This window comes from Pseudophryne corroboree, chromosome 9, assembly GCF_028390025.1.
Source record: "Pseudophryne corroboree isolate aPseCor3 chromosome 9, aPseCor3.hap2, whole genome shotgun sequence".
NCBI lineage: Eukaryota > Metazoa > Chordata > Amphibia > Anura > Myobatrachidae > Pseudophryne > Pseudophryne corroboree.
Window position 1 is genome coordinate 72,136,262 of NC_086452.1, and position 22,941 is coordinate 72,159,202.

The 22,941-nt window shown below is 46.8% G+C and overlaps 1 protein-coding gene across 1 annotated transcript in view; it reads left to right on the forward strand.

Moving 5' to 3' along the window:
• MOB3C (MOB kinase activator 3C) overlaps positions 1-17,091 on the forward strand; it is a 62,618-nt gene extending 45,527 nt beyond the window's left edge. The window contains exon 4 of the mRNA XM_063939511.1: positions 12,679-17,091. Coding sequence (XP_063795581.1) covers positions 12,679-12,708 — 30 coding nt within the window. The 3' untranslated portion in view covers positions 12,709-17,091. The remainder of the gene's footprint in view (positions 1-12,678) is intronic.
• Positions 17,092-22,941: the final 5,850 nt, after the last annotated feature.

Consider the following 22,941-nt stretch of genomic DNA (forward strand, 5'->3'; position numbering starts at 1 on the left):
CTTCTAGCAGAGGCAAAAGCCAACAGAAACATGACCTTAAGCGTAAGGCATTTAAGGTCCACAGACTCAAGACGTTCAAATGGAGACTCTTGCAGGGCATTTAAGATGACAGACAGATCCCATGGAGCCATAGGAGGGACATAGTGAGGCTGAATCCATAGAACACCCTGAGTGAAAGTGTGAACGTCAGGAAGAGACGCAATTTGTCTCTGAAACCACACCAACAAGGCAGATATATGAACCTTGAGGGAGGCCAGACGAAGGCCCAAGTCTAGGCCTTGTGATAGAAAAGCCAAAAGTCTGGAAGTTTGTAAAGTATATGCATCATAATTCTTAGCAGCACACCATGTGAAGTAAGAATTCCAGACCCTGTAATAATCCGAGCTGAAGCTGGTTTACGGGCTTTCAACATAGTTTGAATGACCACCTCAGGTGGTCAACATAGTTTGAATCACCTTTGCTCTCAGGAGTGATGCTTCAAGAGCCGCCTTGATGATTTATGTATGCCACCGTGGTGGTGTTGTCTGATTGTACTTCAACAGGCCTGTTCTGTACCAGAGGCAGGGCCAGTGTCAACGCATTGAACACTGCCCGCAATTCCAGAATGTTTATTGGGAGGAGAGATTCCTCCCTGGTTCACCGACCCTGGAGAGAGTGTTGCTCCAACACCGCACCCCAATCTCGCAGACTGGTGTCCGTTGTCAAGAGGACTCAGTTGGAGATCTAGAAAGGACGGCCTCTGCTCAACTGTTGGTCCTGTAACCACCAGCTCAGTGACAGACGAACTTCCGGAGTCAAGGAGATCGATTGAGACCTGATCCGGTGAGGCAGGTTGTCCCACTGGCAAAGGATTAACCTCTGCAGAGGGTGGGAATGAAATTTAGCGTACTCTACCATGTCGAATGCCGACACCATAGTACTTGCATCGCCGAGTGTACTGACACTTTCTGGTGAGAGAGGAAGTATCTGATCCTGTCCTGAAGTTTCAGGATCTTTTCAGGAGACAAGAACAATCGTTGGTTGTGTGTGTCCAACAATGCCCCCAGGTGCACCATGCCCTGAGCAGGGACCAGCGAGGACTTCTTCCAGTTGATGAGCCACCCGTGGGCTTGTAGGAATTGGACCGCCAGTTCCAGATGACTGAGGGGAACCTCTGGGGAGTTCATCAGGATCAGCAAGTCGTCCAGATACGGCATGATCCTGACACCCTGACGGCGAAGAAGAGCCGTCATGACTGCCATGACCTTGGTGAATATCCGAGGAGCTGTGGTCAGTCCGAAAGGCAAGGCCTTGAATTGATAATGTAGGTTGCCAATAGCAAACCACAGATATTGCTGTTGCGACATGGCAATAGGAATGTGCAGGTAAGCATCCTGTATGTCCAGGGATACCATATAGTCCATGGGTTCCTTGGCCAGTACAATGGAACGCAGAGTTTCCATACAGAATTTGGATACCCTCACAAATTTGTTCAAAGATTTGAGGTTGAGTATATGCCGGGAGGACCCATTTAGTTTCGGGACTAGAAACAGACTCTAATAGTAGCCCCTGCTCTTTGAGGCAGAGTTACCGGCACAATGACTCCAGTATCTAGGAGAGATTGTACAACCAAGTGTAAAGTCAGTGCTTTCAGCGGATCCGAAAGGATAACCGTCGAGCAGAACTGGTGAGGGGGACGTCTTGAAGGAGAACGCGTACCCGTGAGAGGCAACTTCCTGCACCCAGGCATCTGAAGTGGTCTTTAACCAGGCCATGGCCGCCATTACGCCTGCATCAGAGGCCGCCTCCTGAATATAGTGAGAGGCTGTGGTAATATACGACAGATATTGTCTGGCAGTATCAGAAAAATTTAGAGGTAGCTCATCCTCTATAGCCTGAACCCATGCTTCAATAGCTTTTGCAGCCCAAGAGGCTGCCATAGTGGGTCTATGCACAGCAACGGTAATTGTGTAAATAGACTTCAGGCATCCCCCCACACGCTTATCCGTCGGTTCCTTCAGTGAGGTGACGGTGGTGACAGGCAGAGTAGAAGATACCACTAGACGGGCGACATGAGAGTCCACCGGCGGTGGAGTTTCCCACTTGTTACTCAACTCTGCATATTTTTGGACAGAGAATTTCTTCCCTGGAGATGACCAGGATTCCTGACGTATGTCAATTAAAAGATCAGAATGCGGTAAAACTACTTTAGCAACCTTCTGGCGTTTAAACTTATCAGGTTTCTTAGATATGATGTACCTCGCAGAAGGAGATTTAACAAAGGTAAGTCTAACATAATTCTCCTTTTTAATTGGCTACATAAATTTTTTGGCGCGCAGTACCACTAAGGGGCATAACTACTGGGGAAATAACTACTGGGTGGAGGGCAGGGTCATTTTTAAGTTGATCTTTTTTGTATAGCCCCCGAAGGAGTTTATAAATATCCAAATGGCTCTTGGTAGAAAAAAAGGTTCCCCACTCCTGTTCTAGAAGCAGCTAGATAATGTTACGTAAAATATGATTGGTTGCCTTGAGCAACATCACCAGTTCTAAAAAAGACTCCCACCTTAGTAAATTTACCCCAAAGTATATATTGATTAAAATATCACTTTTAATGTTACTGGTTCATATGAATAATACAACAGATTGGACACACAAGAAACACAAGACATGGAATATATGTATGCAGGGTACCTGCACCAGTCCGGGTTGGTACTCGGAATACAATGTGCAAATAAATTGGTGAGAGTACAGAAGAGGGACAGATTTCCCTGAGGAGAAGGTGGAGATATTAATATAATAGTTTCATGGTGAATCTATAATTAACACACTATAGAATGCTGTGTGTGAAATGTGGGAACAATACTGCATGTACGCCTGTATACCCTGATCTTCTGTAGATGGGCACAGATCTGTCACCTGTGCATGCTTCTTGGGCAGAGCTGGCCAAACCAGTCCTCGAGATCTACCAACAGTTCACATTTTCCAGACCTCCTAGCTGGTGCTCAGGTGTAGTCATTACTAATTAAGATGTGCTGCATTCATTCCTAACTGACAATTCTACAGATCTCCAGGAGGCCTGGAAAACATGAACTGTTGGTAGATCTCGAGGACCGGTTTGGCCAGCCCTGTTCTAGGGTATAGGTTCTCAAACTCAGTCCTCAGGACCCCACACAGTGCATGTTTTGCAGGTAACCCAGCAGGTGAACAGGTGTATTAATTACTCACTGACACATTGTCCACAGGTGGAGCTAATTATTTCACTTGTGATTCTGTGAGGAGACCTGCAAAACATGAACTGTGTGGGGTCCTGAGGACCGAGTTTGAGAACCTGTGTTCTAGGGGAAAGGTTGACCAAACATCAACCTGACATAAGTAGATAAAACATACTTGCCTGCTTTTGAAAAAAAATTCAGGTAGATTGTGAAAGTGACGTGTACTGCACATCTGAGAGGCGTGTCATGAAAATTGCTTACATCCAAACTTAAATGAGCCCCAAAGTTAGTATACTGTATACACATACACTGCAAGTGGCCATGAAAAAATAAGAATTTACTCACCGGTAATTCTATTTCTCGTAGTCCGTAGTGGATGCTGGGAACTCCGTAAGGACCATGGGGAATAGACGGGCTCCGCAGGAGACTGGGCACTCTAAAAGAAAGATTAGGTACTATCTGGTGTGCACTGGCTCCTCCCTCTATGCCCCTCCTCCAGACCTCAGTTAAGGAAACTGTGCCCGGAAGAGCTGACACAACAAGGAAAGGATTTGGAATCCAGGGCAAGACTCATACCAGCCATACCAATCACACCGTACAACTCGTGATAACCATACCCAGTTAACAGTATGAACAACAACTGAGCCTCAGTAACAGATGGCTCATAACAATAACCCTTTAGTTAAGCAATAACTATATACATGTATTGCAGAGAGTCCGCACTTGGGACGGGCGCCCAGCATCCACTACGGACTACGAGAAATAGAATTACCGGTGAGTAAATTCTTATTTTCTCTGACGTCCTAGTGGATGCTGGGAACTCCGTAAGGACCATGGGGATTATATCAAAGCTCCCAAACGGGCGGGAGAGTGCGGATGACTCTGCAGCACCGAATGAGCAAAGGCAAGGTCCTCCTCAGCCAGGGTATCAAACTTGTAGAACTTAGCAAATGTGTTTGAACCCGACCAAGTAGCAGCTCGGCAAAGCTGTAAAGCCGAGACCCCTCGGGCAGCCGCCCAAGAAGAGCCCACCTTCCTTGTGGAATGGGCTTTCACTGATTTAGGATGCAGCAATCCTGCCGCAGAATGAGCTTGCTGAATCGTGTTACAGATCCAGCGCGCAATAGTTTGCTTTGAAGCAGGAGCACCCAGCTTGTTGGGTGCATGCAGGATAAACAGCGAGTCAGTTTTCCTGACTCCAGCCGTCCTGGCTACATAGATTTTCAAAGCCCTGACTACATCTAGTAACTTGGAGTCCTCCAAGTCCCGAGTAGCCGCAGGCACCACAATAGGTTGGTTCAAATGAAACGCTGATACCACCTTAGGGAGAAATTGGGGACGGGTCCTCAATTCTGCCCTGTCCATATGGAAGATCAGATAAGGGCTTTTACAAGACAAAGCCGCCAATTCTGACACACGCCTAGCCGAAGCTAAGGCCAATAGCATGACCACTTTCCACGTGAGATATGTTAGCTCCACGGTCTTAAGTGGCTCAAACCAGTGGGATTTCAGGAAACCCAACACAACGTTCAGATCCCAAGGTGCCACTGGAGGCACAAAAGGGGGCTGAATATGCAGCACTCCCTTAACAAACGTCTGAACTTCAGGCAGTGAAGCCAGTTCTTTTTGAAAGAAAATAGATAGGGCCGAAATCTGGACCTTTATGGATCCTAATTTTAGGCCCATAGTCACTCCTGACTGTAGGAAGTGCAGGAATCGACCCAGCTGGAATTCCTCTGTAGGGGCCTTCCTGGCCTCACACCAAGCAACATATTTTCGCCATATACGGTGATAATGTTGTGCTGTCACGTCTTTCCTAGCCTTTATCAGCGTAGGAATCACTTCATCTGGAATGCCCTTTTCCGTTAGGATCTGGCGTTCAACCGCCATGCCGTCAAACGCAGCCGCGGTAAGTCTTGGAACAGACAGGGCCCCTGCTGTAACAGTTCCTGTCTGAGAGGCAGAGGCCATGGTTCCTCTGAGATCATTTCTTGTAGTTCTGGGTACCAAGTTCTTCTTGGCCAATCCGGAACGATGAGTATAGTTCTTACTCCTCTCTTTCTTACTATCCTCAGTACCTTGGGTATGAGAGGAAGAGGAGGGAACACATAAACCGACTGGTACACCCACGGTGTCACTAGTGCGTCCACAGCTATCGCCTGAGGGTCCCTTGACCTGGCGCAATATTTTTTTAGCTGTTTGTTGAGCCGGGACGCCATCATGTCCACCTGTGGCCGTTCCCAACGGTTTACAATCTGCGTGAAGACTTCTGGATGAAGTCCCCACTCTCCCGGGTGTAGGTCGTGCCTGCTGAGGAAGTCTGCTTCCCAGTTGTCCACTCCCGGAATGAACACTGCTGACAGTGCTAGCACGCGATTTTCCGCCCATCGGAGAATCCTTGTGGCTTCTGCCATCGCCATCCTGCTTCTTGTGCCGCCCTGTCGGTTTACATGGGCGACCGCCGTGATGTTGTCTGATTGAATCAGCACTGGTTGGTTCTGAAGCAGGGGCTCTGCTTGACTCAGGGCATTGTAAATGGCCCTTAGTTCCAGTATATTTATGTGTAGTGAAGTCTCCTGACTTGACCACAGTCCCTGGAAGTTCCTTCCCTGAGTGACTGCCCCCCATCCTCGGAGGCTTGCGTCCGTGGTCACCAGGACCCAGTCCTGTATGCCGAATCTGCGGCCCTCGAGAAGATGAGCACTCTGCAGCCACCACAGCACAGACACCCTGGCCCTTGGGGACAGGGTGATCAGCCGATGCATCTGAAGATGCGATCCGGACCATTTGTCTAACAGATCCCACTGAAAGATCCTTGCATGGAACCTGCCGAAGGGAATTGCTTCGTAAGAAGCCACCATCTTTCCCAGGACTCGCGTGCAGTGATGCACCGACACCTGTTTTGGTTTCAGGAGGTCCCTGACCAGAGATGACAATTCCTGGGCCTTCTCTACCGGGAGAAACACCTTCTTCTGTTCTGTGTCCAGAATCATGCCCAGGAAGAGCAGACGCGTCGCAGGAATTAGCTGCGACTTTGGGATATTCAGAATCCAGCCGTGCTGTAGCAACACTTCCCGAGAAAGTGCTACGCTGACTAACAACTGTTCTCTGGACCTCGCCTTTATAAGGAGATCGTCCAAGTACGGGATAATTATAACTCCCTTCTTCCAAAGGAGTATCATCATTTCGGCCATTACCTTGGTAAATACTCTCGGTGCCGTTGACAGACCAAACGGCAACGTCTGGAATTGGTAATGACAATCCTGTACCACAAACCTGAGGTACTCCTGGTGAGGTGGGTAAACGGGGACATGCAAGTAAGCATCCTTGATGTCCAGCGACACCATAAAATCCCCCTCTTCCAGGCTTGCAATAACCACCCTGAGCGATTCCATTTTGAACTTGAACTTCCTTATACAGGTTGAGTATCCCATATCCAAATATTCCGAAATACGGAATATTCCGAAATACGGACTTTTTTGAGTGAGGGTGAGATAGTGAAACCTTTGTTTTTTGATGGCTCAATATACACAAACTTTGTTTAATACACAAATGTATTAAAACTATTGAATTAAATGACCTTCAGGCTGTGTGTATAAGGTGTATATGAAACATAAATGAATTGTGTGAATGTAGACACACTTTGTTTAATGCACAAAGTTATAAAAAATATTGGCTAAAATTACCTTCAGGCTGTGTGTATAAGGTGTATATGAAACATAAATGCATTCTGTGCTTAGATTTAGGTCCCATCACCATGATATCTCATTATGCTATGCAATCATTCCAAAATACGGAAAAATCCCATATCGAAAATACCTCTGGTCCCAAGCATTTTGGATAAGGGATACTCAACCTGTATAAGTGTTCAAGGATTTTAAATTTAGAATGGGTCTCACCGAACCGTCTGGTTTCGGTACCACAAACATTGTGGAATAGTAACCCCGTCCCTGTTGAAGGAGGGGAACCTTGATTATCACCTGCTGGAGGTACAGCTTGTGAATTGCCGCCAGTACTACCTCCCTTTCCCTGGGAGCAGCTGGCAAGGCTGATTTGATGTAACGGCGAGGGGGAGTCGCCTCGAACTCCAGCTTGTATCCCTGAGATACGATTTGAACAGCCCAGAGATCCACTTGTGAGCGAACCCACTGGTTGCTGAAGTGTCGGAGAGGCGCCCTCACCGCACCCGGCTCCGCCTGTGGAGCCCCAGCGTCATGCGGTAAACTTAGTGGAAGCGGGGGAGGATTTTTGTTCCTGGGAACTGGCTGCCTGGTGCAGCTTCTTTCCTCTACCCCTGCCACTGGGCAGAAAGGATGCGCCTCTGATCCGCTTGCCTTTCTGAGGCCGAAAGGACTGTACATGATAATACGGTGCTTTCTTAGGCTGTGAGGGAACCTGAGGTAAAAAAGTTGACTTCCCGGCTGTTGCCGTGGATACGAGGTCCGAGAGACCGTCCCCAAACAATTCCTCACCCTTATAAGGCAAAACCTCCATGTGTCTTTTAGAATCAGCATCACCTGTCCACTGCCGAGTCCATAATACTCTCCTGGCAGAAATGGACATTGCATTAATTCTAGATGCCAGCAGGCAAATGTCCCTCTGTGCATCCCGCATATATAAGACGACGTCTTTTATATGTTCTATGGTTAGCAAAACAGTATCCCTGTCGAGGGAATCAATGTTGTCTGACAGGGTATCAGACCATGCGGCTGCAGCACTACACATCCATGCTGAAGCAATAGCAGGTCTCAGTATAGTACCTGAGTGTGTATACACAGACTTTAGGATAGCTTCCTGCTTTCTATCTGCAGGCTCCTTTAAGGCGGCCGTATCCTGAGACAGCAGTGCCACCTTTTTTGATAAGCCTGTGAGCGCTTTGTCCACCCTAGGGGATGTTTCCCAACGTAACCTATCCGTTGGCGGGAAAGGGTACGCCATCAGTAACCTCTTAGAAATCACTAGTTTCTTATCGGGGGAACTCCATGCTTCCTCACACAATTCATTTAATTCATCGGATGGGGGAAAAGTCACTGGCTGCTTTTTCTCCCCAAACATAATACCCTTCTTGGTAGTAACCGGGTTAATATCAGAAATGTGCAATACATTTTTCATTGCAGTAATCATGCATCGGATGGCTTTAGTAGACTGTGCATTTGTCTCATCCTCATCTACACTGGAGTCAGACTCCGTGTCGACATCTGTGTCTACCATCTGAGCTAGCGGGCGTTTATGAGCCCCTGATGGCCTCTGAGATGCCTGTGCAGGCGCGGGTTGAGATCCCGGCTGTCCCAAGGCTGCTGCGTCATCGAACCTTTTATGTAAGGAGTTGACACTGTTAAGACCTTCCACATATCCATCCAATCCGGTGTCGGCCCCGTCGGGGGCGACACCACACTTATCTGCCCTTGCTCCGCCTCCACGTAACCCTCCTCATCAAACATGTCGACACAGCCGTACCGACACACCGCACACACACAGGGAATGCTCTGACTGAGGACAGGACCCCACAAAGTCCTAAGGGGAGACAGAGAGAGAGAGTATGCCAGCACACACCACAGCGCTATATAACACAGGGATTTTCACTATAATGAGTGATTTTTCTCAATAGCTGCTTAATATATATTATTTGTGCCTAAATTTATGTGCCCCCCCTCTCTTTTTTACCCTTCTTGTATCAGGAATACTGCAGGGGAGAGCCTGGGGAGCTGCTTCCAGCGGAACTGTGAAGGAAAAATGGCGCTGGTGTGCTGAGGAAGAAGGCCCCGCCCCCTCAGCGGCGGGCTTCTCCCTGCAGTTTCTGACTGAAAAATGGCGGGGGTTTTACACATATACAGTCAGACTGTATTATGTGTATTTTTATGCCAAAAGGTATTTTATTGCTGCCAAGGGCGCCTCCCCCCCAGCGCCCTGCACCCTACAGTGACCGGAGTGTGTGGTGTGCAGTGGGAGCAATGGCGCACAGCTGCAGTGCTGTGCGCTACCTTAATGAAGACCGGAGTCTTCTGCCGCCGATTTCATCTCCTTCTCTTCTGGCTTTGCAAGGGGGACGGCGGCGCGGCTCCGGGAACGGACGATTGAGGTCAGGCCCTGTGTTCGAACCCTCTGTAGCTAATGGTGCCCAGTAGCCTAAGAAGCACAAGCTAGCTGCACGCAGGTAGGTTTGCTTCTCTCCCCTCAGTCCCACGTAGCAGTGAGTCTGTTGCCAGCAGATCTCACTGAAAATAAAAAACCTAACAAATACTTTCTTTTCTAGCAAGCTCAGGAGAGCCCACTAGATGCATCCAGCTCTGGCCGAGCACAGATTCTAACTGGGGTCTGGAGGAGGGGCATAGAGGGAGGAGCCAGTGCACACCAGATAGTACCTAATCTTTCTTTTAGAGTGCCCAGTCTCCTGCGGAGCCCGTCTATTCCCCATGGTCCTTACGGAGTTCCCAGCATCCACTAGGACGTCAGAGAAACCTTATTTAAAATGCATGTAGCCATAGGGATCATTGGGGCAGATGTATTAACCTGGAGAAGGCATAAGGAAGTGATAAACCATTGATAAGTGTAAGGTGATAAAGGAACCAGCCAATCAGATCCTAACTGTTATTTTACATATTGGAGCTGATTGGCTGGTGTCTTTCACCTTGCATTTATCACTGGTTCCTTATACCTTCTCCAGGTTAATACATCTGCCCCATTGTGCCTTATAACCAATACAGGGATATGCCACTGATGATCCCATTTCAATGGATATATCTCTGATTTATTGTTCCCCCCCAAGAATGTAACAGCTACATAATGGGGGTAAGGTACAATGAGGGAGATTGCTGGACTATTCAGGGAGGTAGGGAGATTGCTGCTATTTCAGGGAGTCTCCTGCAGAATGAGGGAGGGTAGGCAATTGTAAGATAAGTCTGTAGTTATGAATGAGAGAACAATGAGCAGACTGAAGCTGTACAAAGTTGAGGCCACAGTGCACACACACAGACTGGTCACCATTGTGTTAAACTGGGTGCAAGCTATCAGTGACGGAGCTGGTATAACAGGTGTATTAGTCGTGGATCATGAGACCAGCTGCATACTTCACACGTGTGTCCACTCTATGTACAGGATTATGTAACGGATCTATCAATAACACGATGACTCAGCCATCCTATCAGATGTTTCCGGCTGAGACATGCACGCTGTGTTATTTACAGCTGCGAGATAGGCGCATTGAACTGTACCGATAACACAGAATATTCCACAGCTACATTATATGATGCAATGTCAGTATGGGGCCGGATGCACACGTTTATTTTAGTGTTCCACCTTTCCTTACTGCGCATGCACACAAAACGTCTTGCACCTTTATGTATATACACAGTCCATCACATATTACGCTTAGGACTTGTTACGCTTACAAGGGCGCAATGGGGGAGGAAGTAGCAGCCGCTTCTGATTGGCTGGGCGTGCATTGATAGCTGCTGCAGTCTGTTCTCATTCGTTCATATTTGCGTTCGGTCCACAGCAGAAATTAAGATTGCCATTTGAGTTTCAAAGTGGAAACTACAGATGATATAGTATCCCCCCCGCTGGTTCAGCTCGGTGCTCGTAATTGGAGAACAGGGGGAACCCCAAGCCGTTTTTTTTCACCTATCTTCTAATACCAGTTATTGATTTTGGGGGGTGACCCCTTGATTCCCCCCCCCCCCCCAATTTAACTATTTCTATACTTTGAAAACCAACAAGGCCAGATCATAGTGACTTGTGTATTGCTTCACCTGAATTCTCCTCCCGCAGACAGGTCTGTTGTTTATACTCTATTCCACAGTGGTTCCAGTAGAAACAGCCACCGAATAGAACACGCCACAGCGGGTTGTCATTTAGAAGCCACCAGGGTTTGATAGAGAATTCGGTTTAGGCACCAAAACTGCCACATAATAATACTTCCAATTAGACATGGAAATCGCTGCCAATTCGCAGTGGTTTCTAGCAATTTCTAAATGACACATGATCCATTGGTTAGTAAATTTAGCCCATTGGACACACACATGCGTGGGACTCACGTGTAGAACAGAGAATGATAATGACATCCAATATGCAGAATCTGTTTCTATTAGTAAAGAACCAGCCCCTGGCAAATTAGTAGAACTTGTTTGTTCACTCTGATGAAGGGAATACAATTTTACCAGAACATCAGTTTCAGGTGAATTAACTACCCCTTTATAGTGCGTCTCCTTAATACCCCTTTCACACCGCTTCGACCTGGGTTATTGCTGAGTTACCCTGGGTCGTGACCCAGAAACCCCCTGGACCAGTGACCAGGAAATCCAACCCGGGTAGCTTGCAGGGTTGGATATGGAAAGTACCTGGGTTAAGGGACAGTGTGAAAGGGCAACCTGGGTCATCCAAGCTGGGTCCCGTTTACAGCATAGGGAGAGACGGATTTCTAGCACCCGTCGGCAGAACAGTTTCACGGCTCCCGTATGAAGTGTAAATGGCGCCAAACCCGAGAATAACCCAGTCGGAGCCAAGGTGTATAGGGTCTGTCCCAGGACAGAGCTGGATTGGATCCATGTTCCAAATCCTGGGTCAGACCCAGGATTTTTGGTGTGAAAAGGGTATTACTGACTCATACAAGCTGCAGCCATTTTTCTGGAGACCAAAATGCACTCAAGTAGTTATTAGTAAAAGCAAACAGAACAGTGAATCCATTTGTAAAATGTTTGCTGGGCTAATTCAGTCCAAATGTAATCCATCAGAAGTACGATGCTTTTGTATTTGTGCGGGGGTGACTGACATGCGGGGCGGACTAGCCCTGTGCTGGGCGTCTCCCCGCATGTCAGGGAAGATGATCGTAAGCTATGATCAACTCGGAATGACCCCCATAGCCACATAAATCTTTGTTTGGACACAAATGCATTCAAACTAAGCACCAGACCCTTTATGGGCATCAGTGTGTCCGTTGTGTTCCCCTTCCTTCCTATACAGCTTGGACAACCTGTAACTAGTTAGGGCTTGTGGCGTCATAACATCTGGAGAACCACAACCCATCCAGGCCTTCCTAATCTCTGCATATGCATATTCTGACCACTGTGAAGTACAGTGGCACAGTGGCTAGCATTGTTGCGTAAGCACTGCGTTCATGAGTTCACTTTTTAACCAGAATACTATGGGTGTGGAGTTTGTATGTTCTCTCTGCTTACCTGCAGTTCCTCTGGGTACTTTAGTCTCCACCCACACTCCAGAAGCATTCTACATAGGCTATTGGCTGCTAAATAAAATGTACCCTAGTGTGTGCTTGTGTGTTACACACGTCAGACTGTAAGCTCCAATGGGACAAGATGGACGTCAGTGACAAAGTTTCTCTCTGTACACTGCTACTGAATTGGCGGTGCTATATGAACAATAGTAATAATACTGATGTATTTCATTGTAAGCCTGTGCTGAAGACCTTTTACCATATTATTTACTGACACTGTTTTATACTCTTGTACTTTTTCCTTTGTTTCTATAGAGAGAAATGACTGAGAGAATCTGCCACTGACACGGACCCAGATCTCCTCTTTTAATGTGACCGATCCATTCAATGTGAATCCCATAAGAGCCTCAATATTACTGATTCATGGAACTTGCAGCAACCAAAATGAGGACCCAGTTTATTTATTAAATAGTTCCCCCGTGATCAGATCACAGACTTTCACGGAATTAAGACATGAACAGCATCAATGCAAAACCCTGATAATGAAAGGGTGAAATGAAGGCGGCATGAATGTCTGATTGGAGCAACAGATGGTGGGGGTCATATTTACTAAAACGAACAAGTAATTACCCCTTCTAATACTCCCTTACACTGTGATGAAAGTAAATGGTCCGGTGTAGAATCCTATTACCTGGCATAGCCACAGAAATGATGTTATGACTTAGTATGGACTCCCAGCATCCAGAAGCAATGCCCTATAGCCTGGGGTGCTCTTGTAGCAGGGAAATCTGCAGTGGACGCTTACGTTCTTCTCTGTTATTTACATCAGATCATTTTATCCTCCGGGATCTGGATAAAGTAGTGCGACATCCATTCTACATACACTGGGCAGTGTTAAGAGTTGCACGTATTTGGCACTTGTGACATTTTGGAAAAGGCACATACGTGAATGGAGTACAGTACGGGGTGTGATCTCGCGGGTAAAGCATGCCCCCTTCAGATGGCACTTGTTTTGCAATACACAGATCTTGAAATTCATAAACTGAGTGCAGGTTTGGAAGCTGATGGTGACTATTGACGCATCTTTTCTCTGGTCACTTCTATAGTCTATAGATATAACAGCTGTGCAATTCTACAACAGATGTGGAACCACACGTCTACACAAAAGGGGCATCAAAGTAAGGCCCATAGTCCAAATGATTTACTTCTCATAGATACAGGAGGTAACATTCCTGGATTGTGCCAGTGCCCTGATGAAAGAAATGTGCTCTTTCGTCAAGGCTAGTGCTTTCGGGTATGGGTCGACCCAACTTAGGTCGACAATCATTAGGTTGACCACTGAAGGTCGACATTGCCATTAGGTCGACATGGGCATTAGGTCGACAGGTTAAAAGGTCGACATGAGGTTTCTGACTGTTTTTGGTGTTGTTTTCTCCGTAAAGTGACGGGGAACCCAAATTAGTGCACCGTGTCCCCTCGCATGGCTACCGTTCCAATCGTAGTCCACGTGGATCGTTAAGTATGAAAAAATCCAAAAAATGAAGAAAAAAAATGTGAAAAACTCATGTCGACCTTTTGACCTGTCGACCTAACGACCACGTCAACCTAATGAGTGTCGACCTAACGACTGTAACCCGTGCTTTCATAGGGCCTTATAGTGTGTACACACGGTGGGATTCCGGCTATGCCTGATTCTCACGGTGCGACAGGGACTGTGGTCGGTATCGTAAGCCTAGATGACCGTGCTTGTAATACTGGCTATGTGTGATTTTGGCTAAAGCTAGGTACACACTATACAATTATTGGTCCGATTTGCCAATAATTGGGACATCGGCCTGATTTATTGTATAGGGTGTTCGAACGATCGTGTTGGCGTTTCGATGATAATTCGGGAAAATCTTGCACACACCCGAATGATCGATTTTCCGATCAATCGGCCGAGAACCAAATTATCTGCCACGATCTCCTGATATGGAGCAGTGTGTGTATGTTCTCAATAATCTGCCCATATTTCCTATGGTTTCCGGTGACTATGTCATCCTCCATGCGGGCGGACATATGCAAATGCGGTGTGATGTGTAGCTCAGATATTGGTGCCTACAATTTCCTGAAAAATCCAATTGTCGGGCAGACCAGAAAAAAATCTGACAGTGTGTAAGTAGTTTTAGTGTCAATTTTGACTATACTTTTATACTAGATAGTCAAAATTGACGTGCCTGCACAGTCTATCTAGGCTTGTGATACCGGCCTCGCAGGACCGCGCATCGGCATTGCGATTGCAAGGTGACTTTCACCTTGCTATCTGCAGTAACTTTCCTTGCGAGTTTGACTATATAGTCAAAATCGCAAGTAAAAATCTCACCGTGTGTACACACCTTTAGTGTGTGACACATTTTGTGCTTTGAAGGTAGGCATAGAGATTCTGGCACAAAGAAACACTTAGTAACAAGTATATGTTGAGCCACGCGTTTCGCCAAGTACTGTATGTCAAACTTTAAAGCCACATTATTGCTGTGCAGGCATAAAAACTATAAATTATTCTGCCAAGTAGTTTTTTAACCTGCCATTCACCGGATACCCCAGAGAAAAGACCATGTGACTCAACCCACGACGGTGTCTGGAGTCCCAATAAATAGGCAATGATGCTGCTTTGATTTATCCTGCTGAGATAGAGGCCCTCATTCAGCTTGGATTGCTAATGTCCGAAATTTGCGAACGGGTGGTTTTGGGACATTTGCGCATGCGCGGACCTTTACAGTACGTTGCATTCCTGAAAAATCTCTGGAAAAGGGGGAAGTTGTTCACTAAGGTGGGTCCATCTAAAAAGTTATTTTTCATAGACACAAGATCACTGCAGCCATTATGAACGCAGGCGTGGCATTTATTTAGCTGCAGGGTATAACCCCCAGGCACACATGCTAATGTATGTCTGTATGTACAGGATACTGAGAGTCTTTGAGGCACTCAGCTGAGGATCCTCTAACAGTAACCGTATTCCCAGAATGCACCTTTTTTACTCCTCACTATGATATGGGTAAGATTTGCCTTACATGCGGCTCTCCCTGTTTGTTTACTATCCTAGCATCACAGAACCCAGCTGGATGGATGTAGACCTTAGGTCAGGACAGTCTACAGTAACCCTAGAATTTTACGCGGTGATGGGATTTCATTGGTAGCATAATGTCTCAGCCATTTTCTCAGTTGTTACAACGTATTTCTTGTTATATCACATAGCGCTAACAGTTTTTTCAGGGATCTGGTCTCTAGGTCGACAGTAACTAGGTCGACCACTATTGGTCAACAAAAACTAGTTTGACAGGGTCTCTAGGTCGACATGTTCTAGGTTGACAGGTCAAAAGGTCGACATGTTTTTCACAATTTTTTTCTTTTTTTTACCTTTTTCATACTTAACGATCCACGCGGACTACGAATGGGAATAGTAACCTGTGTCGAACGCAGTGGAGCAAGGCACCTTGCCCAAAGCATGGCGAGTGCTAACACGAGCGAACATGGTGCACTAATTGGGATCCCCGGTCACTGTACGGAGAAAACAACACAAAACCCCCCCCCCATAAAAAACCTCATGTCGACCTTTTGACCTGTCGATCTAGTTACTGTCGACCTTGCACACCACACCCGTTTTTTCATATGTGTATTTAGCTCACTCACAATATATGTGCAGCTACAATTGTATACTCATAAACCATTTTTCCTCTTAAGGGCCCCATACACTAGGACTGTGGTTTCCAAACTTTTTTGAATCACGGCGCCCTAGAATATCAGAATTTTTTTCACGGCACCCCTAGGCCAAAAATTTCTTATTGAGAAATTTAGAAAGAAATATTACATTAAGTAGATCGCGTTTATATGTCATCCTTAGGGTCAGCTGTGTGGTGAGGGACAAGATTTGCTTCTGTTTGGCCACACATTTTATGACTGGCAGCCACCAGCTCTGGTTCTGCCTATTATATTGACCATGAATAATTTGAATTGGTCCTGGAACACCAACCCAGGGCACCCCTGCAAGTGTCCAGAGGTACCCCAGGGAGCCACGGCACACAGTTTAGGAACCTCTGCACTAGGACGATAATGCCCGATTTCATTCGATTTCGGGCATTTGGCCCGATATATCGGATGAAATTGGGCATTTGAGGCGTTTCCGAGCCGATGCACGTTTTCCTGAGCATCGGATCCTCCAGATTGAATGTGCTGCACATTCAATCTGGTCCAACCCTACAGGCATGGCTGGGATCGTCCAGGATCGTCCAAGATATATTGTATGCAAAAGGACAGCATACGATGTATCTTGGGCGATCCTGCCCCCCCGGGAGGCTGCCGGGGGTGCACATTATGACTTCTGTTGTCCTACATGAGGAGGGAGAGAGTGGACGCAAATAGACTCCCTCCCCACCCCCCATCGTTCTGCCTTGGACCAACTAAAGCTTTTGTGTAACGGGAACATCTGTAAAATTTTGTTACATTATATTTGTTTTATTCCTTTGTAAAATCTTCTGCAGTTTTCAGCAGTGAAGCTAGGGAAAATGAGCCCACAAGCCAACAAATAACTGCTAAATATTCCACTTTCTGATTCTTTTTGTCTAAGCGTTGGTTCTCATCCAAGCAGCTGACTCTGTTTCCTGTTTCACAACTTCTATTTTGTCTAGAAGTACATTTGTTTCATTGTTTCTGCTATTGTTATATTTTTACATATAAAAACCTCAAAATGTCTTCTATTGATTCTTGTCATCATTTTCGCTGAAGGGCGGCAGAGAATAGGTGAGTTTTTCTGATTCTGGCACTATAATGCGTTGCGGCCATTTCTTTATTAACATTTATTTATATAGCGCCACCATATTCCTTTGTGCTTTTTACAATTAGGAAGAATCCAGTAATAAAACAAAAAAAGTGTAAACTTGTTTACCAAGAGGCGCTGCTTATATGATTTGTTTTAATAAACAGATTTAACAAAATAATATATATAAATTAAATTTATTACAGGCATATATGGCCATATAAAAATTACATATACGCACATTTCATAAACATATAATAAGATTTTACTTACCGGTAAATCTATTTCTCGTAGTCCGTAGTGGATGCTGGGGACTCCGTAAGGACCATGGGGAATAGACGGGCTCCGCAGGAGACATGGGCACTTTAAGAAAGAATTTAGATTCTGGTATGCTCTAGCTCCTCCCTCTATGTCCCTCCTCCAGACCTCAGTTAGAGAAACTGTGCCCGGAAGAGCTGACAGTACAAGGAAAGGATTTTGGTAATCCAGGGCAAGATACATACCAGCCACACCAATCACACCGTATAACTTGTGATAAACTTACCCAGTCAACAGTATGAACAACAACAGAGCATCAGTACAACCCTGATGCAACTATAACATAACCCTTATTTAAGCAATAACTATATACAAGTATTGCAGAAGAAGTCCGCACTTGGGACGGGCGCCCAGCATCCACTACGGACTACGAGAAATAGATTTACCGGTAAGTAAAATCTTATTTTCTCTAACGTCCTAGTGGATGCTGGGGACTCCGTAAGGACCATGGAGATTATACCAAAGCTCCCAAACGGGCGGGAGAGTGCGGATGACTCTGCAGCACCGATTGAGCAAACACAAGGTCCTCCTCAGCCAGGGTATCAAACTTATAGAACTTTGCAAAAGTGTTTGAACCTGACCAAGTAGCCGCTCGGCACAGCTGTAATGCCGAGACCCCTCGGGCAGCCGCCCAAGAAGAGCCCATCTTCCTAGTGGAATGGGCCTTAACTGATTTTGGCAGCGGCAATCCAGCCGCGGAATGAGCCTGCTGAATCGTATTACAGATCCAGCGAGCAATAGTTTGCTTTGAAGCAGGCGCCCCAAGCTTGTTGGAAGCATACAGGATAAACAAAGATTCTGTTTTCCTGACCCTAGCCGTTCTGGCTACATAAACCTTCAAAGCCCTGACCACATCAAGTAACTCGGAATCCTCCAAGTCAGTAGTAGCCACAGGCACTACAATAGGTTGGTTTATATGAAAGGATGAAACCACTTTCGGCAGAAACTGTGGGCGGGTCCGCAATCCTGCTCTATCCGCATGGAAAACCAGATAGGGGCTTTTATGTGACAAAAGCCGCTAATTCTGACACACGCCTAGCCGAAGCCAAGGCTAGCAGCATGACCACCTTCCACGTGAGACATTTCAATTCCATCGTTTTGAGTGGTTCAAACCAGTGGGATTTCAGGAAACTCAACACCACGTTAAGATCCCAAGGTGCCACTGGAGGCACAAAAGGGGGCTGAATATGCAGCACTCCCTTTACAGCGTCTGAACTTCAGGTAGAGAAGTCAACTCCTTTTGAAAGAAAATGGATAGGGCCGAAAGCTGGACCTTAATGGACCCCAATTTTAGGCCCAAATTCACTCCTGACTGTAGGACGTGACGAAAACGGCCCAGCTGGAATTCCTCCGTAGGGGCATTCCTGGCCTCACACCAAGCAACATAATTTCACCATATACGGTGATAATGTTGAGTTGTCACGTCCTTCCTAGCCTTTATCAGCGTAGGAATTACCTCATCTGGAATGCCTTTTTCTGCTAGGATCCGGCATTCAACCGCCATGCCGTCAAATGCAGCCGCGGTAAATCTTGGAACAGACAGGGCCCCTGTTGCAACAAGTCCTGTCTTAGAGGCAGAGGCCACGGGTCCTCTGTGAGCATTTCTTGCAGATCTGGATACCAAGTCCTTGGCCAATCCGGAACAATGAGTATTGTTCTCACTCCTCTTTTTCTTATGATTCTCAGCACCTTGGGTATGAGAGGAAGAAATACATAGACCGACTGGAACACCCACGGTGACACCAGTGCGTCCACAGCTATCGCCTGAGGGTCTCATGACCTGGCGCAATACCTCTGTAGCTCTTTGTTGAGGCGGGATGACATCACGTCCACCTGTGGCAGTTCCCACCGACTTGCAATCTGCGTGAAGACTTCTTGATTAAGTCCCCACTCTCCCGGGTGGAGGTCGTGCCTGCTGAGGAAGTCTGCTTCCCAGCTGTCCACTCCCGGGATGAACACTGCTGACAGTGCGCTTACGTGATTCTCCACCCAGCGAAGAATTCTGGTGGCTTCTGACTGAATCAGAACCGGTTGGTCGCGAAGCAGGGTCTCCGCTTGACGTAGGGCGTTGTATACGGCCCTTAATTCCAGGATGGTGATGTGAAGGCAAGTCTCCCGACTTGACCACAGACCTTGGAAATTCCTTCCCTGTGCGACTGCTCCCCACCCTCGGAGGCTTGCATCCGTGGTCACCAGAACCCAGTCCTGAATGCCGAATCTGCGGCCCTCGAGAAGGTGAGCACTCTGCAGCCACCACAGGAGAGACACCCTGGCCCTGGGGGATAGGGTGATTAACCGATGCATCTGAAGATGTGATCCGGACCACTTGTCCAGTAAGTCCCATTGAAAAGGTCCTCGTATGGAACCTGCCGAAGGGAATGGCCTCTTATGATGCCACCATCCTTCCCAGGACTCGAGTGCAGTGATGCACTGACACCTGTTTTGGTTTTAATAGGTTCCTGACCAGTGTCATGAGCTCCTGAGCTCTCTCTATCGGGAGATAAACCCTTTTCTGGTCTGTGTCTAGAATCATGCCTAGGAAAGGCAGATGAGCCGTAGGAACCAACTGCGACTTTGGAATATTTAGAATCCAGCCGTGTTGCCGTTACACTTCCAGAGAAAGTGATACGCTGTTCAGCAACTGCTCTCTTAATCTCGCTTTTATGAGATCGTCCAAGTACTGGATAATTGTGACACCTTACTTCCGCAGGAGCACCATCATTTCCGCCATTACCTTGGTGAAGATTCTCGGGGCCGTGGGGAGACCAAACGGCAACGTCTGAAATTGGTAATGACAATCCTGTACCACAAATCTGAGGTACGCCTGATGAGGTGGATAAATGGGGACATGAAGGTATGCATCCTTTATGTCCAGAGACACCATAAAATCTCCCCCTTTCAGGCTTGCGATGACCGCTCTTAGCGATTCCATCTTGAACTTGAACCTTTTCAGGTATATGTTCAGGGATTTTAAATTCAATATGGGTCTGACCGAACCGTCCGGTTTCGGGATTACAACATGGTCGAATAATAACCCCCTCCTTGTTGAAGGAGGGGAACCTTGACCACCACCTGTTGAAGATACAATTTGTGAATTCCAGTTAACACTATTTCCCTCTCGTGGGGGGAAGCCGGCAGGGCCGTCGGTGAGGGGGCATCTCCTCAAAGTCCAGCTTGTATCCCTGAGACACAATATCAATTGCCCAGGGATCCAACAGGGAGTGAACCCACTTGTGGCTGAAATTACGAAGACGTGCCCCCACCGGGCCTAGCTCCGTCTGTGGAGCCCCAGCGACATGCGGTGGATTTTGTAGAGGCCGGGGAGGACATCTGTTCCTGGGAACTAGCTGTGTTGTGCAGCTTCTTTCCTCTGCCCCTACCTCTGGCAAGAAAGGACGCACCTCGGACTTTCTTGTTTCTTTGTGATCAAAAGGCTGCATTTGATAATGTCGTGCTTTCCTAGGCTGTGCAGGAATATAAGGCAAAAGATCAGAATTACCAGCTATAGCTGTGGAGACCAGGTCCTAGATCCCTTCTCCACACAATTCTCAGCCTTCCATATGCCTCTTAAGTCGGCATCACCTGTCCATTGCATATTCTACAGGACACATCAAGCAGAAATCGACATAGCGTTGACTCTAGAACCCAGTAGACTAATATCTCTTTGGGCATGTTTTATATATATATATATCTTAAGACAGCATCTTTAATATATATATCTATATATATATATATATATATATACATACATACTAGGGTCTCAATCTCTGCTGATAAGGTACCTGACCACGCTGCTACAGCGCTATAAACCCATGCCGACACAATCGCCGGTCTGAGTAGTGTACCAGAATGTGCACGCTATCTGCAGGATCCTGAGGATAGCTGTTAAGTCAGGGCTACCTTCTGGGCAAACGTGACACCCTAGGGGAAGATTCCCATCGTATCCTGGCCCTAGTAGGGAAAGGATACTCCCTGAGAATTCTTTGTGGGAAACTGCAGTCTCTTGTCTGGAGATTCACGCTCTTTTTCATCATGAGAGGAGGGAAATTTACCTCAGCTTTCTTCCCCTTAAACATGTGTACCCTTGTGTCAGGGACAGATGAGTCATCAGTGATATGCAAATCATCTTTTATTACAATAATCATATATTGAATACTTTCCTGCTATTTTGGCTGTAACTTTGCATTATCGTAGTCGACACTGGAGTCAGACTCCGTGTCGATATCAGTGTCTATTATTTTGGATAGTGATCATTGAGAGACTCTGAAGGTCTCTGCGACATAGGGACAGACATGGGTAGATTCTCTGTCTGTTCTCTAATCTTTTGTGCAATAATTTCACCTTAGCACTTAATTACACATATCCAAACAGGTGTCGGCGTTGTCGACGGAGACACCCCTCACACACACATTTGCTCCATCTTCTCCTTAGGGGAGCCTTTTACCTCAGACATGTCGACACACACGTACCGACACACCACACACTCAGGGAATGCTCATCTGAAGACAATTCCCCCACAAGGCCCTTTGGAGAGACAGAGAGAGAGTATGCCAGCACACACCCCAGCGCTATTAACCCAGGAATAACACAGTAACTTAATGTTAACCCAGTAGCTGCTGTTTATATTGATTTTTGCGCCTAATTATGTGCTCCCCCTCTCTTTTTACCCTCTTCTACTGTGTATCTGCAGGGGAGAGGCTGGGGAGCTTCCTCTCAGCGGTGCTGTGGAGAAAAAACATGGCGCTGGTGAGTGCTGAGGAAGAAGCCCCGGCCCCCTCGACGGCGGGCTTCTGTCCCGCTTAAAATAAGATTTTACTTACCGATAAATCTATTTCTCGTAGTCCGTAGTGGATGCTGGGACTCCGTCAGGACCATGGGGAATAGCGGCTCCGCAGGAGACAGGGCACAAAATTTAAAAGTTTGACCACTAGGTGGTGTGTACTGGCTCCTCCCCCTATGACCCTCCTCCAAGCCTCAGTTAGGATACTGTGCCCGGACGAGCGTACACAATAAGGAAGGATTTTGAATCCCGGGTAAGACTCATACCAGCCACACCAATCACACCGTACAACTTGTGATCTGAACCCAGTTAACAGTATGACAAACGTAGGAGCCTCTGAACAGACGGCTCACAACAATTACAACCCGATTTTTTTGTAACAGTAACTATGTACAAGTATTGCAGACAATCCGCACTTGGGATGGGCGCCCAGCATCCACTACGGACTACGAGAAATAGATTTATCGGTAAGTAAAATCTTATTTTCTCTGACGTCCTAGTGGATGCTGGGACTCCGTCAGGACCATGGGGATTATACCAAAGCTCCCAAACGGGCGGGAGAGTGCGGATGACTCTGCAGCACCGAATGAGAGAACTCCAGGTCCTCCTTAGCCAGGGTATCAAATTTGTAGAATTTTACAAACGTGTTCTCCCCTGACCACGTAGCTGCTCGGCAGAGTTGTAATGC